The sequence below is a fragment of the Empidonax traillii genome, unplaced genomic scaffold, assembly GCF_003031625.1.
Source record: "Empidonax traillii isolate 1590-97213 ecotype Southwest subspecies unplaced genomic scaffold, ASM303162v1 scaffold892:size253994, whole genome shotgun sequence".
NCBI lineage: Eukaryota > Metazoa > Chordata > Aves > Passeriformes > Tyrannidae > Empidonax > Empidonax traillii.
The window spans coordinates 119271-137503 of record NW_020956085.1 but is presented as its reverse complement, the minus strand read 5'-3'; the positions used below and the strand labels follow the sequence as shown (position 1 = coordinate 137503).

The 18233-nt window shown below is 41.9% G+C and overlaps 1 protein-coding gene across 1 annotated transcript in view; it reads left to right on the top strand.

Moving 5' to 3' along the window:
- SYNDIG1 (synapse differentiation inducing 1) overlaps positions 1 to 14085 on the top strand; it is a 74254-nt gene extending 60169 nt beyond the window's left edge. Inside the window, exon 4 of the mRNA XM_027902623.1 lies at positions 12737 to 14085. Coding sequence (XP_027758424.1) covers positions 12737 to 12895 — 159 coding nt within the window. The 3' untranslated portion in view covers positions 12896 to 14085. The remainder of the gene's footprint in view (positions 1 to 12736) is intronic.
- The last annotated feature ends 4148 nt before the right edge of the window (positions 14086 to 18233 follow it).

Here is an 18233-nt window from a genome sequence, read left to right as displayed (position 1 = left end):
ACAAGAGATTAGGGGCCAGTATCTGCTGGCATGACAACACTGTGATGTGTTTCTGCTGGAGAACATGGAGTTCTTGTCTTGCAGCTACTGAGTCAGAGGAAAGACAGAGCAGTCATTTCAGGGTGTTGACAACTTAATACAGGGTTAGATCTTCCATTTCCATGCCAACAGTGATGGTGACAAATACAAATTAATTGTTCCAGGTCAGCTGATGAACTTTCCCCATAGTGAAAAATTAGATTTTGTTGAGTCTTCCTGTACTTGAGTATGGAGTTGAATCCAGAGATTCCAGAGCACATGCTCCAGTTTCTTCAGCCTGTACAGAGGTGTTACTGGCATTAGTAGATGCCAGTGGGTGTCTGGGTAGGATGCCTGTCTTACAGCACACTTTTTTCTCCTTATTCGTTCTTCCCTCATCCAAGGATTGTTTTGGGGACTAGGCGCAAAGGATGGAGAATACCTTCTTTGTGCTGCAGTGATTACACTATCTAACGCAGTTACTAAGTCTCCCCCCCAGAACAAGAGCCCAGACAGGAATAATTTCCCTTCTAGCCTAGGTGTTTCCCCAGTTACTAAAGGCAGCCTCAGGTCTGCCATAGATGCAGACTATCTTTTCTCAGGAAGTTGTTCGCTTAAACTTCCCAGCTGCAACAAGAGCAGCTTCCTCGGAAGGATCGCATTTATTCAGAAGCAGCATGTGTTGACTACTGAAAAGCAATTAAAAATTGAATGTGTAATGAACCAAATGAGAATTCATGCACCAAAGTTTTGTTGATTTGTTAAGACTCTGTGTGCATATATGTATAAAGTAAGGATTTCAGAAAAGAGTTTTCTCTGAGAAATTTCTTGTATCAGGAGGTTTTTAAAAACATTTTGAAAAGGTTGGAGCATCCCATATGAGTACGTTTTCAAGCAGAACAAAACAAATCCCTTTTTTCAATCGGAGGGAAATTTTTCATCTGCAAGGTTTAGTTAATATATATAGAGAGAGAAAAAAAACTCAGAAAAGCTTAAAAACAGAGGAAATATTTCAAAATTATATAATACTTCAAAATAAGCACTATATAAAATACTTAAATTAATTTCTATGATTTAAAAGAAAACATTCTGATGGCACACACTTGTGTTCAACATATTTTTTGGCAATATTTTCTGCCCTTGGTCAGAAAGAAATGTCACGTTTCATGCTCGTATATTTGCCTGTATCTCTGTTTAATCTTGAATGGAATTTGATTGGGTTTAGAATTATTAAAAGGTCTCCCTCTTCTTCTTTTCTTCTCCTCTGGGGCTTTTAAAACATTCCTCCTGAGTTCTTGTCTTTTGGAATGTCATAACTGTATTTTAATGGGACTTTGGTCAATATAGCTTTTTTTTTTTTTTCCCCTGTAAATATGGGATCTATTGTCAAAGTAGTGATAACATCTTAAAACGGAAGTGAGACGATAAACAGAAAATTAATAAAATTTTTTGATAAAAGAAGTATGTCTATAAGAAAAGCAAAAATCCATCGCCTTATTCCCATACTTGTTACCAGATCAAAAGTTTTCCAGGGAAAAAATGCGAACAGAAATCTGAGAGAAGGTCCAAGGGAGCCCACAGTTCACAATGCTTTTTGTGTACTTTGATCAAGATTAAACAGACTTTTTTGATCTAAATGTCGTGACTTTAGCTCTTACGCTAAATAGGTGCAAATTTTATGTTGGCAAAATCAACAGTCCTTTGTTAAATAAATGTAGTAATGGATTAGCATAATGGATTAACTGAGCATATCACGCTGCATTATAAACCAACAGTGCTGAACTGAACCCTCCTAAGAATAAGAGAAAATTCTGGGCCAGACTAGGGGTCCATCCAAGCCAATAACCTGCCTCCAGTGGTGTCATAAGCAGATAGCAAGAGAGGACTTTAGGAACAGAGTAAGCATATGTTTCTGTAATACTTCTGTGATATTATTCCCAAATAATATCTACAATAAAATTGATAAATTGATATCCTTTGATAAAATTGAATTATTAATTCAGAAATACAGCTTCTAATAGAATTTCACCTTTGAGATGGTCTCTTTGAACTTTGCTGCAAAGTTGAAAAAAAGGAAAAAAAAATACAGGTTCACATCTCCAATATTAGAGGTAGCAGTAAATGGAGATGACGGAGTCCTTTATGCTCCTCTTCAATGTTAGGGAATCAAGCATAAAAAAAAAAGTGTATGCAATTAAATGAATTAACCAAATCAAACCCTTTTTTTTTATATAGGGATGACATGTTAATCATTTTAATCAGAAGAGAAAGGTAGCACATTAACTTTTTTAAATCAAAGGAAGACACCTAAGTGTCTGCCAGAAGGAGTTAATTTTGCCCAGGGTTGTTCTCTGTAACTGCTCACGGGGAATCCCAGAGCTTTGAGACACCTGATACAAGGCTTTCTTGACATGCAGCAGGGTTTGCTGATGTCCTCTGGGCTAGGAGCCAAAGTCAGAAGGCAGGAGAGTGCTGATTGTGAGAGTACGTAGCTGCTGCTGCTGTTGTCGGGGAATTGTGGTGGGTAGAAAGAGAAAGAACTGAAGCGTCTTGAGTCCTGCTTTTCTTCTGTGGGATGGGCTTTGTGGGGACATGCCTGGCACTTCCTACTCACCCTTGGAAATGCAAACCGCCAGCAGTTTTCAGGAGCTGAATTTAGGACTCTGCTATTTAGCTATCATACAGGTCTATCATGTGCATTCCCGATGCAATCAGGCATTTCCTTTCTGGTACCATACACATATAACCCATATATTAGGGTAGGAAAATTTGCAGCTTTTGTTAATTTTTTGTGGCCTTTGCAATCATCTGCCTATCCATCTGTCCATCAGTGTTCACTGATAACAATACATGGGCTAATTTTTCTCATCAAGTAAGCAGAGCAAGTAGGGCTCCTGCAGTTGGTGAAATCTATTTGTTGATACGCAGGGTGGAAGGCCATTCATTCCTCATGCTGGGCAGCTTTTCCCCACCATCCAAGCTGAATGGACACACAGGCTATCTGGCATTCCTGCAAGGGGAGGTTCCCTTCAGTGTTTCCTGCTGTGTCAGATGCATTCTTCTAACAGCAGACCACAAATTAATCTAGAATCATTTTCCTCTCAGGGTTCCTAAACAAAGATCCTTGCATCTTTTTAGAAGCAAAGTCGTTCTTTGCAGGGCAGAACAACCTAGTTCATACTCTGCAAGGTAATGCATTGCAGAGTTAACTGATATGAAAAGCTCTGGGAGTGCAAACTGATTTGTTTCTTAAAGAAATACAGCTAAACCAGCAAATACTCTGTGGCCTTTGTGATTTAGTTAGATTTCTTTCTGATTGATTTTAAAATAAAAGAAGTTTAGTGGCTGATGTAGTGGATTGACTGTGGCTGGACACCAAGTGCCCACCTCGCTGCTCTATCACTCCCCTTCCCGGCTGGAAAAGGGGAGAGAGAATAAGATGGAAAATGGCCCATGGGTTGGGATAAGGCAGTTTACTAAAGCAAAAAAAAGCAAAAGATTGCACACACAAAAGTGAAGTAGAAAATAACAAGATTTATTCTCTACTTCCCATCAGCAGCAATGCCTGGCCATATCACAGGAAGCAGGGCTTCAACAATGCGTAATGGTTTCGTAACAGGCAGCCACTGGAAACAACAAATGTCCCCCTTCCTGCTCCTTTCCTTAGCTTTTGTATCTGAGCTGACGTCATATGGTATGGAATATCCCTTTGGTTAGTTTGGATCAGCTGACCTGGTTGTGTCCCCTCCCAGGATCTTGCCCTCAATTGGGGAAGGAGCGTTACAGTACTGATGCTGTGCTCAGCAGTAACCAAAACACTGATGTGTTAATCAGTGCCTTTCTAGCTACCAATTCAAAGCACAGCACTGTAAGAGCTTCTATGGAGAAATGAACTCCATCTCAGCCAGACCCAATACACTGTCCCAATCCAGGGAGTGTGGAGCGGCAAATTTTTGTCTTGATCCGCAAGCACGTTCAAGAGAGAAGTTCAGATATAGCTAAAGTGAGATTAAGACACAAACAAGTCAAATATTGGTATCCTAAACGATAATTCAACTTTATTATCTATGAAAGAGGAGAGAAAGGAAGAAAATAGGGAAGCAGGAAAAAGCCAAGAGCAATTCAAAAAGGAGAGGATAGTCACCACCATGGGCCCCACAGCGTCCTGTAGACCTGCTCTTCTTCAGTCCTGTGGTGGGGGTGACCTCCGTTGGGAGAGGTCGGGTGTTTGTTTATATAGAGTCTGGGCAGTGCACTTCAGGATAGGCAGTGGCAACAGCACGACCACCACATAGTGAGCAATAACATGTTTACTGCACGTAGGCACTGGCGTCCACACAACATTTGCCTGATGCCCTTAAAGTTCATAGGTTGAAGCATTGGTATTCGTGCAATGTTTGTGAGATCTACCTTGTTTTGCACAAAGTCTGAAAGTTGAGGTTAACTGAACATCCTGCTTTAGCAACTGCTATCTAACCACAAGCCTTTTCGAACAACACCCAGGCAATGGCAAAACAAGACAGTTCTCTATTTTAAAGTAGAACAGACTTCTACAACGGCATTTGGATACGTTTCAGAAGCCGGAGTTTGCTGAAGCTTCTGCCCATCCTTGCAGGATCACTCCTTTTTTACATCCATGCTTTTGTTCCCTGTTTTCACCTGAAGGTGGTTTGGCTGATTTAAAAATCTGAATAAAAACAGGGCATTAATTTAAATCAAACCAAGGCACCAGAGTAAGAGTAGAGAGGTTGGGGAGACATTGTTGGTTAATGCCATCAAATGATCCAGGACCCATGAAGCAGTATGTTCTGTCTTTGGTCACCTGGAGCACTCCCCAGCACAAGCAAGGCTAGACTTCAAGTCTCCTCAATACCAAGCCTTATCATCTTCTTACTGAGATACAAATCCATAGCCACCCCAACCACAGCAGCTTTACTGAGGTGACCTTGGAGGGCATTTGGTCCTAGGGACCTTTCTCTCAGCATGTGTTTTTCAGGCATTTTTCACATATACAACTCAATACCTCATGGAGCCACCTCAAGAGAAGTGGAGTTCTTGCTTCCTATTAATCATCCCTATGGTCATGAAGTTCCTTTGTCTGTCTGCTGAAGCCAGTTGCATCACTTACGTTGCCTCTCCAAGAGAGGGGGAAAAAAGAGCAATAAAGTTGAAAGAGAACAAAAAAAAGTAGTGTAAGAAAACATAAAGTTTTGGGGTTTTTTCCTCAGTATTGTTGTGTTTGTGGAGTTCAAGAAAGTGGTAGAATGGAAAGGGGAGAAAGGGTTTTCCCATATGAAAGAAGTAATCTTCATCATGTGATCTTTGGTGACTCTTGAAAAGTTGAGTTCATTCAAGATAAACAAGAGGAATAAGTTACCTCGCATTCATTGTCGGGTGCTACAGAGTCCACAGTGCCTCATAACTTCTTAGACTACTAGTTAACATATCAAATGACAAAATGTTTCTCAGAAATAGCTTGGTCTGAATCTCCCGCCTAGAAAGATGTGATCAACAGCATCAGTGAGGACTAGAGGAATTTGCAGAGTTTGCAGGCTGGTCTGGAAAATGGCACCCCAGGGAACAGTCCTCCAGGGACAATACCATATAACTGATGTGGCACCCATGTGCTGGGAAAAAAACAAACTCTCCTAAGGAAACCAGGATCTGCCAACAACAAATCAGAATGAGCTACTCTGAAAGTCCTCAACACATGAAATTCCGAGTAGATAAACAGTGTGTCACAGATTACATATAGGGAAATCATGGGTGATTGTAATACACAAAAGAAAAGTAGCTGAGAAAGCTACTGAAATCCACAAAAAAGTGAATCGTACCTCAACAGTACTTAACCTTATCTCAAAAATTGTTAATGACCTATTGTGTGGGAGATTGTATAATGCTCTTAAACCCCAGAGATCTTGTTTCAGCTCAGAAGGGGCACCTATGGGTGAGAAAATTGAGACTTCAGAACTGGAGGAACTCATCCTCTGATCTTCTTACTGTCCGGAGGAGAAACTACCCCAGAGGCCCTTTTAAAACTACCCTGACTGTCTTTACCTCTTCCTATTCTTCCCCAAAATGTGGCTTAGGGTGCCCAAGGCAGAAACCCACATCATCTCCATCCTACCACCCCTTTCTTGTCTGTTCCAAGCAGGAGAAGTGGAGATCCAGGGCTGAGATCTTCCCTGGCAGCACTGAGCAGCATCTTCCACCCTATCCTGTGCTGTGTGACACATTTTGGAGGGAAGAGCCACTGCTATGAATGTAGAGTACCCACTGACACAGTCTTCTTCCTGTCACAAATGAAGAAGAGAACCAGAGGGAGATAGAAGGAACCACAGCAAAACAAGGACAGAGCGGGTGCCTCACTGTGTGCTCTCCCACTGGATACGGTGGACATTTCAGATTTCAACAGTACAGTGTACCTGCTCATCTACCCCAAGGGGTAGTAAATTGGGCCAAAATGATAAACCCCCAACTTGGAACTGAGGATTGATGCCACCACTCCACATGAGATATATATATATACTCATGTGGCTTTATGTGCAATCGTGTGGCCAGCCCCATGGACAGAAAAGGTCTCAGTGGTGACATCTGAGATCCACAACTACCCAGGTTGGGACCGTGCATTGCACCTTGATACAAATGGAGTTAGTGAGTCATGGAGCAGTCAGGTTGGATGTGGACAGAGGGAATCCACTCTTTACACCAACCTTACATAACAAGTTAGAGGTAGAAATATAACAACTGCAGTTTTTCCCAAAACCTCTCTCTAGCAGGTCCTTCAGCAGAGCCCTAACTAAGTCATCACAGGGTCCTGGTTTTCCTTGTGAAACAGAGAACTTCTCCAGGCATATTTGTGTATGAAGAAATTGACGGATCAATAACACCTTGCTCAACCTCTTGGCAATCTTTGGCACTGTCCAATCAGTCCCAATACAGAGCCTGTGACAAGGGTAGGGGCACAACAAGCAGCAAGTACCTTATGATGTCCCTTGAGATGAGGACAACCTCTTGCCACTCACAAAATGGAATCTGAAAAATAGGAATCACTTCCAGATTCCCCTTCCTGAGTAATGCTCACATTTTAAACTCCATGTCTTCAAATAAATAAGAAACAGAAAGCTATCTAAATGGAAAAGTAAAGCCCTTTGGGACTGAAGTAATCACTAATAATTTGTTGGTAAACTTAAGTTGTTCATAGGTAGCTGCCTCCAGCCTCTAGGCAGATAACGTATATGTCTACATGTGTGGACACAAACCCGTGGCATCTGTGAGTAGGTCTGTATGTGTATGAACAAACTAATTTTCACCACCTGTCACCTTTCCCAAGTTTTCTTCTCTTCTATCACAAAATGGCAACATCTGCTTAAGGGCTAGAAGCAAAGCGGAGAGGCAAAATCACGTTCTTTACCATAAACATCCAAAATTGCTATATACACCAGGAAAATAGAATTGCCCTCATATCACAGGCTGAGGTCTCATTCTCTCAAGTGCAGTCAAATGAACTGCTGTTGCTGTGGAGCTTGGCTAAAAACATCTCTCTGCATTCTGCTAATTCAGGCCTTTTATGCCTGCTGTTCTCATTATTATGCTCTTGTTTTTCCAAGTGTTGAAATCTCACTCGGACATTTATAGTTTTATCTGTACTCAAATACACAATCAACCGCAACAGCCACCACCAGCCGGGAACTGCATCACATCCTTGCCTGTGTCATGTTTTCAAATTCCAGCAGAATACATTGATACCAAAATGATCCCATGGCTGAAATCCAGATGTTATGAAAGTTGATTATGCAGAAGAGGCAGACTCATGCTGGTTTTCATTTACATCCTCATCTCCCCATTCACATTCTCTTCTCCTGAACTTTTCATGCATTTCCAGGGATAAATGTTGTTCCCAGTACATCCCTTTCCACCAACACAGAACCATTTAATTTAGTGGCTGTAGAAGTGCCATTACTCAGGCCACGTCTTTTCACCTGCCACATCATCATACTTCCGGAGCTTGGCAGGATGTTGTAAAGGCTGGAAGTTCACATGCTATTGCAGGGAAAAGAAGGAGATGCTCTCAAGGAAGGAAATGTCGCTTGAAGGACTGGATGAAGAAATGTTAGGTTAAACTACAGAGGGATTTGAAGTGACTGCTTCAGACTCAGAGTGGTCACCAGCCTGTCCTTTCTCACTGCCTTCACACAGGTGGCTTTTCCTCCTGCCACCGCAATGAACCTGTTGTTTGTTCCACTGCTTTGCTGAGCCCTCATAGTGAGGCAGCGGGTGAGGCAAGTCAGAGGGGCTGCTAATGGGAAGCAGCAAGTGTATGCTGTTATACACTCACATGGCGCAGTGCTGTGCTCTGCCCACTGAGGGCACAAGCCTTTTTACTAGAATGAGGATTCACAGGTCGATTTTCACACTGGATTTCATTTAGTGCCTCTGAGATGCAGCAGAGTGCTTAGGACATCTGGCAAGAGCCTCAAGCAAACAGCAGTAGCAACTGCATAGGTCAGTTTATCTCCTCTCCATGTGATAATGAAACTCTTGTGACATCTTTTTGTTTCTGATACCCAAGTTCTCATAGAATGCCAGCATTGCCCCAGGGGAAGTTCTGTGTGGGTTAGGCATTTATTTTCTTACCATCCTTATCAGCCATCCCAACTAGATCTCAGTGCTACCAGGCAGCAATAAGTGAAGATCTTAGGTTTTTTATCTTCTAAATGCTTAGGGTGAGGTTGATTCTTCACTGAAAGAAAGACATCAATCCCAAGCAAATTATCTAATCTCCACCTACACTGAAGTGTGGGTGGGAATTTCCTGAAGATGATCCAGCAATTTGTATTGGACATTGCAATCTGAAGACTAGATTAGGCTGAGTTGCATGTCTTCCTTTGAAGAAGAAAATAAACTTAAGCATCAGTAGAGATTCAGTTCAGCATTGAGTAAGGGGTCAGGATACCCTCTTCTCATCCTACATGGAGCCAATCCTGCTCTCCAGCCTTAGGGAGGTGAGGCAGGATTAATAATTGTGTTCAGTTTGTTTCTGTTTCCAGATAGTGTTTTTTGTGAAGGTATTTTGTGAGTATGATATATAAGTCACTGTGGGATGCAGCAGAATTTTTTGGCCTTGCAGCTTGGAGGTACCATATTCATCTTCTCTCTACCTGTAAAATATGCAGCCCAGAGACATGATGAATATGTTTTGCAGAAGCTCAACTTGAAACTCCAGGGAAGTTCCTTGAAAGTGTTTCTAAATAAGACATTCATTATGTTAGTTAAACAAAAGAAAATAATCCTTCCAGACCTCCTTACTCCTTTTCTCCCCATCCATCCTCACTTTCCTGCCTTACTTCCAAAGCCTGTAAAGAGAGGATTGATTGGAGACTGGTATGAGCTAAAGTCACTGTTCTCAACTTTGTAGTACCCAGCCTTCATTACAGCCTGTGCCCATATCTGGCAAGTTGATAGTCATGTCTGGGCATACAGAGTACACAGGCCAAGGGGAATAAATGGGCAGGGGTAGTTTAAGGACACAAACCTTTTGCAAGAAAAGTACCTTGTCTTCTGGCTGTGCAGGGAGCAAACTTGCCTAGTGCTATGCCATGAATTATCCCCCACTTGTAATTCATCCCATGTCTTGCACTTGTCCCTGCTCTGTTTGTCAAATTTGTTGGTCCCGCTGCCACCCAAGGACTGTATAAATTAGTTCATCAGTCACAAGCCACAGTCTCACCAGGGAAGGGAAGAAGTGAATGGATAAAAGTACTGTAAAATTCCACAGATTATACAATTTTGATTAGGAAGAGCTCTAACTTTTGCAGCCACTCTCAAGCCCATTAGAATAGCTGTTTGTATTACTTATTACTTAAATTGAGACACTTAGCTTGAAGAGGCTGTAGTGAATAAAGCCCTTTGTTAGTAGGGCATTTGGATCTTCATTCTTGCACCAGTCCTGGTTGCGCTACTCTTCAAAATCAAGCATTAATAGTTAGTTAATACCAGCTAAGTATTCAGCCCAGTAGTATTCATAGCTGGGGCTTTGCTTTTCAGGGCAAAGAAATAACAAAACCCAGAACTGCTGTAGTGAGTCCACAACTGAGTCTGGAAAGAGGAGCTTACAGAAATCCATTTCCTGGCTGGATATGAATGGCTGGAAAAACAGTGCCTTTGTACTGTTTGGCACATCAGCCCCAGGGGCTTGGCATCTAACAGTACCTGAAACACTATGAAGACAAGGAAACAGCCTGAACAGTGTCTTCACTGAGATGTCCTGGCTTCTTTTTTAGATTTAGTGACCGTTGTATTCACCTTCTCTGCAACACCAGGGAAAAGCTAGTGAAACTGGGTCTGACTTAGCTCAGAGGTCAGACTTAGCTCAGCTTGATCTATGCAAGCCATTTTTTTGTGTCCTATGGATTTTTCTGGAGCACAGACATCCCTGATGTGGAAACATCCAACAGAATGTAATTTCTTTGTGTCAGGCATCAAGTGGACTGGGTCATAAGTAGTTGGATTAGTACCAAAACCAAGGGACTTTCTCAAAGTGAACAGATATCCCAAAGATTTGATCTCTGCTTAAAAAAAAAAAAAAATCAAGAAAAACTGTTTATTAGTTGCCAGATGCTAAACTATTAAATTTGGCCTCAGTTGCATTTTGGTTACTAAATCTTTTCAGTTCCATTTAGTTTAAACCTGCAGAAATGCTGTAATTTGCAGATAGTGACATTGAGTAGTATGTGATGTTTTTTGCTAATTAGGGAATAGCATCAAAGAATTTTCTTACTAATAAGCAAATCCTTTCACTGATGGAGGATGGTTTCTGTGTGGATGGTTTTTCCATCTCAATGGAAAGCTTTCTAAATAGAATAAAGGAGTAATATAAGGTTATCCTTCCCATGTGCCCTTACCAGTCTACACTCAAAATTCCATATAAGAGGGATTTGATTTTGCTAAATCACAAAATATGCATTAGGTTAAGATACACTAAAATACACTCATTTTAGATAATTCGTTGGAAACTAGAATTTATATGAAAGCACAGACCTGTTCTCCAAGCAAAATCACACTGTACCATAATGTCAGGAGATGCAAAATTCAACAAGTTCATAAGTGTGTGACTAATACAAGACATGTAGTTTTGGCTGGGTTTTCGCCATAGGTCAAATACTTTCAGGAAGTTCAGGGATGTCCTCAGAGTGCTTATCAAGAAAAAATCCTGTTCTTTTGAACATGTTTGTCACTAGGTTGAAGATCCTATCAGGAAAAAGGCTGTTAGTATTTGACAAATCAGCTTTCTGAATCCTTTTGGATTGCTCAACTCGTCATTTTTGGTAGATCTAACCTCTTCTATTGAAGCAAGCAAGACATACTGTCAAATTTTCTGTTTATTTGACATTTTGATTAATGTTTTATTCTACCTTTGAGTTTCCAGCTGTTTTTAAGTGAAAAAATGCTGGTTTGAAACTCTACAAAGTTTCATTTTAAAGAGGTAAACCCAAATGTTGCAGAATTTTCCACAATAATATGACATTTCAGAAATGTCAAATTCAAATGTTCGTAATTTTTAAACTTTCCCTCCATTTGGGGGGTTGAAACTGTTTACCTTGGTTTATCCAAAAGCTCAGATTGCTACAGTGCTGTGCATTTACCTGAGCCTGACAAATCTGACCTAAGTTCAGTAAGGAAGAACCTTTCCTTTCAAGACTAGTGCTGTGATGGGCAGCAGGTGCTTGAAGCCAGTCTTTGAGGAGAACTGAATGACCAGCTCTTTCTAAAGCTTTCTCTGCTTTCCTTGCCTTTTAAGAGACTCTAACGAATATATCCATGATCCCCAAAGCCCCTGGAATTTTTCTGGAAAGGGCTTCTCTTTTGAGTGTTTACAAGTCCCAGACAAGAAGCTCATGAAATCCTTGATCACCCTGCTGAGAGGCTTGGCTGGACATCCTATGCAAAGTGAGTAGGATGCTTTCCCCAATTAAACTAAAGGACATGACAGCAGGTGTAAGCCTGGTCTTGTTTATATTTTGCTATTTTGAAATTATATTTTGCCTCCAGCGTGCAGCCTAGTCTGTCTCTCCTTTAGTATGTGTTGTTTGACATTGTTTCTGCCTGAAACATTTATAAAGCATTGTGCTTAAAAAATTAGGTTGATGAATGCAAAGAGAGAGTTCTCTTAATAAAGGCATTGACAGAAAGGCCATAAGCTTTTTTTTTTCAGTGTGGAAGGTTGCCATTTGGCTGCTGTAAATTGCTCTGAGTAGCAAGGTAGTTAAAAAAAAAAAAAAGAAACAAAAATAGAATAATAGATGACACTGAAGAAGAAACTGTCCCAGCAAATTGAGCGTTTGTGGAGACATACAATTAAACATTGTGAATTCCTCACTCATTGTAATGAGGGAACAAAGACTGTCTCAGAACTTATGGAGCTCATATGCTTCTGCAAGACTTATCTTGTAGGTGACAGATCTCTTACTGCCTGACAGATGACCTTTGCTGATACCATAGCATGGTCTATAAAAATGACACCCTCCTTTGAGATGCCATTGGTTCCATCACCATTCTGTTGTGTAAATAACCTCATTTGACTAAAAAAGTGTCTGATTTCTAACCAGTTCACTCTCATATCCCATGATCATATTTCAGCCAAGAAATTTGCATCACGTCTTCATTTCCAGATAAAACAAATAAATCTATTGCATTGTTGTTGTTGTATCTCTTGCAGACAAACAAAGCAGTAGCCAAGGGGGACTTCCACCATGCAAGCTCCAGTTCCCGGCGAGCACTCTTCCTGGCTGTCCTGTCCATCACAATTGGAACTGGCATTTACGTTGGGGTGGCCGTGGCTCTTATTGCCTATCTCTCCAAAAACAATCATTTATGAGCCTCAGGAAAGGGGAGAGAACCAGCCACCCGGCACCTGAACTGCAGAAATCCCCAGCAGATCAGACTGCATTATGTTCCAAAAAGGTCAAGAGGCAAACCACCTTCTGGGGGCAGGTACAAGATGAGACGGGCTTGTGCGTTACTGTAGGGTGGGAAGCTGTCTGGGCTTGGCCTAGTTCCACCATTTGTGATGCACAAGTCTTGCTTCTCTTCATGAACCCCTGTACAAGAAAGAAGGAAAGAATGAAAGAGTAAAAGAGAGAAAAAGAAAGAAAAAGAAAGAAAGAAAAAAAGAAAAAAGGAAGGAAGTTGGGGGAGATGTGGAGAGGGGTGTTTTGCCTTTGCCTTCTTTGCAATACAGCGTTTGCAAGCAGCTGGCAAACTGAGCTGTTCTCTTAATACCTTCTTGGTGACCTGAACTTTGCAGCCAGCATGAGCTTGTCCTTTGCTTGTTAAGCACGGCACTGAGATCTGGGAAAGCATGGACAGTGGCTGGTTCTATGAAAGAGCATTATAACAACAGGAGGAAGACTATGGCTTTTTCTGTGTTTTGAATGCAGGACTCATTTGCCTATGAATGAAGCAAACACCTCAGCATAGCGTGGTATTTGAGGGGTAGGTTTCCATGGGAGGAGAAAAGGAAATAAAAAGTATATTTCTTTCCTTCCGTTGTTTATGGATTAAGGTGTGACCCACAGGTCCACTCAGTAAAGAACTGGTGAGGTTACTGCATGATTTGGCTCCACAGACTGAGCGCAAGGTTGAAGAACATGAGATCTGTTGTAAAATGAATTCCTTCATCCAGTCACATTGTGATAGCAGCATTTTCCTGTGGCATATTGCTCATTTGGGTTGCTCTGCCTTACTGTGGAGACCTGCACAGCAGTCAGTGCAAGAAACTTGGGGGAAAAAATGTAAACTGAAGTACTAATAAATTTTTTAATTAAAAATCTTAGTAAAGCGTGAGAATTAACCAGAGGAAGGAATGCTTCATATATTTCCGAGGTCCTACTCATACAGAGCAGTGTAGGAGACCATTCAGAGTTCACAGCTCGTCTGTGGACCAGGGACACTGCATAGCCATGGAGAGACAAGCCTGTCCTTTGATAAGCAGAGCAATGGTGCATTGTAGGGGCGCTGTCTTTACTTCACTGACTGAAATGATATATTTATTTTCTTCTTTACTCCCTCCCCACAATCAATTTTATTTTGTCTCACAGAAGTACCAAGGGTGTATCAGCATAGACACATATGTAGCTACATAGGAGGAAAACCGATCAAATCAGTAACCATTTTATTACTCCCCGTGTTTCACAGACATAATTTCTTTACCCATGAATTTCGTCAAAGACCTTTTTCTGCAGGTCGGTATTGTGTGTCATCTTTGCTCTTGGGACAGTTTTTTTTCTCCTGTTTTGAGGTTGGTATTATTTTGGTTTTAATTTGACCTATTTAAGTGGGAGGAGAACAAACACATCCAAACATATTTTTCTGGTAGTTTATTAAAACACATGGAATACAGCTACTGTTGCTCTGAGTGACACTTACTTTGGGTGGATGTGAAGCATTAGACAAGAGTGAAACTTGTACCAGTAACCCAAGCTCAGCTAGGTGGAGAGGTACTCTGTACCTCTTGAGTATCAACCTGAAAGGAGGTTGTAGTCAGGTGGGTATCAGTCTCTTTTCCCAGGCAACCAACAATAGGACAAGAGGACACAGTCTTAAGCTGCGCCCAGGGGAGTTTTAGCTTAGATATTAGGAAGAAGTTCTTCACAGAAGGAGTGATTGGGCAGTGGAATGGGCTGGCCAGAGAGGTGGTGGAGTCACTGTCCCTGGAGGTGTTCAAGAAAAAACTGGTTGTGACACTTAGTGCCATGGTCTAGTTGAGAAGGAGGTGTTAGGTCATAGGTTGGACCTAATGATCTCAGAGGTCTTTTCCAACCTAGATGATTCTGTGATTCTGTACCAATATGGACCAACTCATACTGTACCTGGACCCAAAAACCTGTTGCAGAACTGACAGTTCTTCTGCGCTGATTTCAAAGAACCATAAAATGATTTGAGTTGGAAGGGATCTTAAAGGTCATTTAGTTCCAATCTCTTGCCATGGGCATGGATGCCACCCTCACTGGGTGGCAAATTGTTCAGCTTCAAGGCTAAGCCTGGAGAGTGGCAGTGTACTCCTAACCATCTTCATATGTCTTCAGCCACTGCTAAAGCTGAGGTCCCAGCAGGTGCAGTTTTTGGCTGCATCGCCCTATTAAGGTGAAGTCAATTCTCTGGCTTGTCCCCTTCAATCTTGTTTCTAGCAAGTGCCATGGAAAACTCCTCCTTTTGAAGCAAGGGAGTAGTGAGAGGGCAAGTTAGAGTCCCCACTCCATTTTTGCCCCAATGGGCAATGAGAGAAAACCTTGTCTGAGGCCAGGAATGCCCTTACCCAACTTTATTTAACTTAAATGAAGAGTTTATCATCTGGGTACTTTCCCATTAATTTCCCATTAATTTTACCCATAAAATTAATGGGTAATTTCCCATTAATTTGTGTCTAAAATAAGCACAAAGACTGGCAGGGAAATGTAGAGCAGCAGCAGTATGGGGCACATCACCCTCAACTGCACTCCTAGCAGTACTGTTATGACTGTTTCATAATTTGGGCAAGGGAACACATTTTGATTAGAACTTGGCTTTCACCACAGGTGCCTGTGCTTTGTCCTTGACACACAGGTCAGCACAAAAAAATCCCTCACAGCCAAGGAAGTGGACTGCCATGTGTGCCATGCTCTTCCCTTATGCATATGTATTATGCATGATTTATGGGAAATGCAGTCTTTCTCTCAAAGGCTGAACTTTGTAGCACATGAATTAAAAAACCTCAGATTATTCATTTAAATGGAAAGGAGCTAATCTTTCCTAGCCTTAATCTACTTTTAACCTGGAGTTCAAAAAAATTAGCAAATACAGATACAGGCCCGGAAATATTAATAATGTAATTTTTAAACCAATCTTGTGGTTGAAGAGTCTGCCTTTTGATTTTTGATGATGATGGTGCAGTCTGAATATTGACCTGAGAGATAAAAGCCAGCTGTGGAGCTAGAAGAAACTCTCCCAGATGGGCAGCCTTAAAATTCTGCAGAGGCCCTTGCATCTAGCCTTAAAAATAGCATCTCAAACTGGGAACTGACAGCTTCCATGTCTCCAGGAACCTCCAACAGGCAGCAAACAGGAACAGCACTGTGTGAAAGATCGACATAGCAAAAGCACTCCTGAAAGCATCACTAGGCTGAAAGTTGATGCCCTTGTGCTGCACATGCTGGAGCAACCCACTGGGTGACAGGGAGCTGGCACTTGGCATGGCAATCCAGGGGGCTGAGGAAGAAAGCTGAAGGGGGCTTGCATCCTGGGAAGATGGACCTGGGCCTTATGGCAGTGGGGGTGCCATGGATAGCTTTTGTGCCTTAGTATGTGTCCAGTTTGCTGATTATCTGCAGCATGGTTATTTACCCAGGACTGTGGGTCAGTGAGGAGCTGAGGAGTGACCTGTGTCTTGCTAAGATAAGTGATGTTGGCATGGCCTGCTGCAGCATCTCTGCTGGCAGAACAGATACAATCCTCCGAAAATCCAAATGCTCTAAATCTATGGCACGAAGACTAGAATGTGCCAGTGACGACAGTGGTACATCTGAGCATCTGCTGAGCAAGTATTTCTAGAAGCTCGGTGCAACAGGTTTGCTTCTCAGTGTCAGGAAGGTTCTGATGAAGGAAGGAGTAATTTGAAGGAGATACTGCAGAGGAAATATTTGACGTGGCGTTAGCTCAGGCTTTGGAATTGGCAAATGCAATGTGATATGGCTGAAATAAAGGAACAGCCTTTGAGCAGGGGTAGTTGCTCTCACTGAGGCGGCAGCAGTGTACCCCATGTGGTACTTCTCGCATGGTCCTTGCAGAGGAGCAAGAAGGACCACCTGCAAAGAATCACATGCAACTAGCTCATGCTGTCTCACATCTTAAAAGAAGATGCATATGCCTCGAGGATTATCTTCCTGCAGGAGTATCTTCTGCTCAGTCTACGGTGGGCTAGGAGGAGCTGATACAGCATTTCAGCTGCTGCCTTTCTAAATGTTCATTCTCAAAACACTGTTCACATCGCCTCAACACACCGGACCTAGGAGGCAGCTATAAATTATCACCCATCTGAGACATTGAAGCACCCTGTTCCGGAGACAGACTTTGGGATCTATCTTTCCTTTACCTGAGCACCTGAAACAAATTTTTCTTGTACCTTTGTGGTGTGTTCTGGGCCAGCAGTCTCAGGCCAGCACGCTGTGGGACCATCGCAGCAGAGATGGGCTTTGATCCTCACAGAGCTGGAGGAGCAGAGCAGGCGACCTTGCAAAGAATGTGCACATTCACACACACACAAGGAACATCAAATACTTTCAGGGTTGAATGTGTATTTGGCCTCTCTGAAGAGAGAGAGGCTCAGCCCAATTTTGAGTGTGCTTTATATCTCACTGTCTTCAGGGATGCCCCTGGAAAATGACAGCTGTGGACATAAATTTTGCTACTGCATACCAATGTTTCTTTCTGCATCAACTTGGGAGATGTGTAAGGTCCTGTCCAGGTAGAAAGAGCAGAGAGAAACATGATAAGGGCTCTCAAAAGATATGCAAGAGCAAGAGGAACAGCAAGAACCAAAGGTAAAAGCAGTGCCTTGGGATGTCTATGACTTTGATGTTTATGAAAACCATAGGCTGGCAAATTAAGGAAACAGCTTTTTAAACACACATAGGGAGATTCCTAGACTTTCTCAACAGCAGAAGGGAGGACAGTCTGTGTGTAAATGAAATCAAAAGTCAAGGTTTTTTAAGCTCTGAGACTTGGCAGAGATGTAAGATTTGTGTCTTCTTATTCACAGAGAACAGCTGTGTGACCCACACTGCAGCTGAAACTACACCACCAGCTTTGATTTCTGAGTACCAGCTCCAAACCACCACAGGCTATGGGCTGACAAACAGTCCACTGATTCAGATATATGAAAAAAAAAAAATCTGTTGCATTATCTTTCCATTTGTTCTCTGTGTCAGAGCAGGTCCCACATATAAATTGGGCATGATAAATTTGGCATGAACTTCCTATTGTGCACTCAGTCAAATTTTGCAGAAAGACCAGTATATGTATCTGCCTTGTCCAGATGATGTTTTTATTTCTGAGTGATGCCACAATATACAAATCTGTATGAACTGGGAAATCAGTCAGATAGAGGAATATCTTCATAACTTGTTATAGCAATTAGTCCTGCTGTTTGGAGGCACATCATTCAAGATTGCTATGAAATT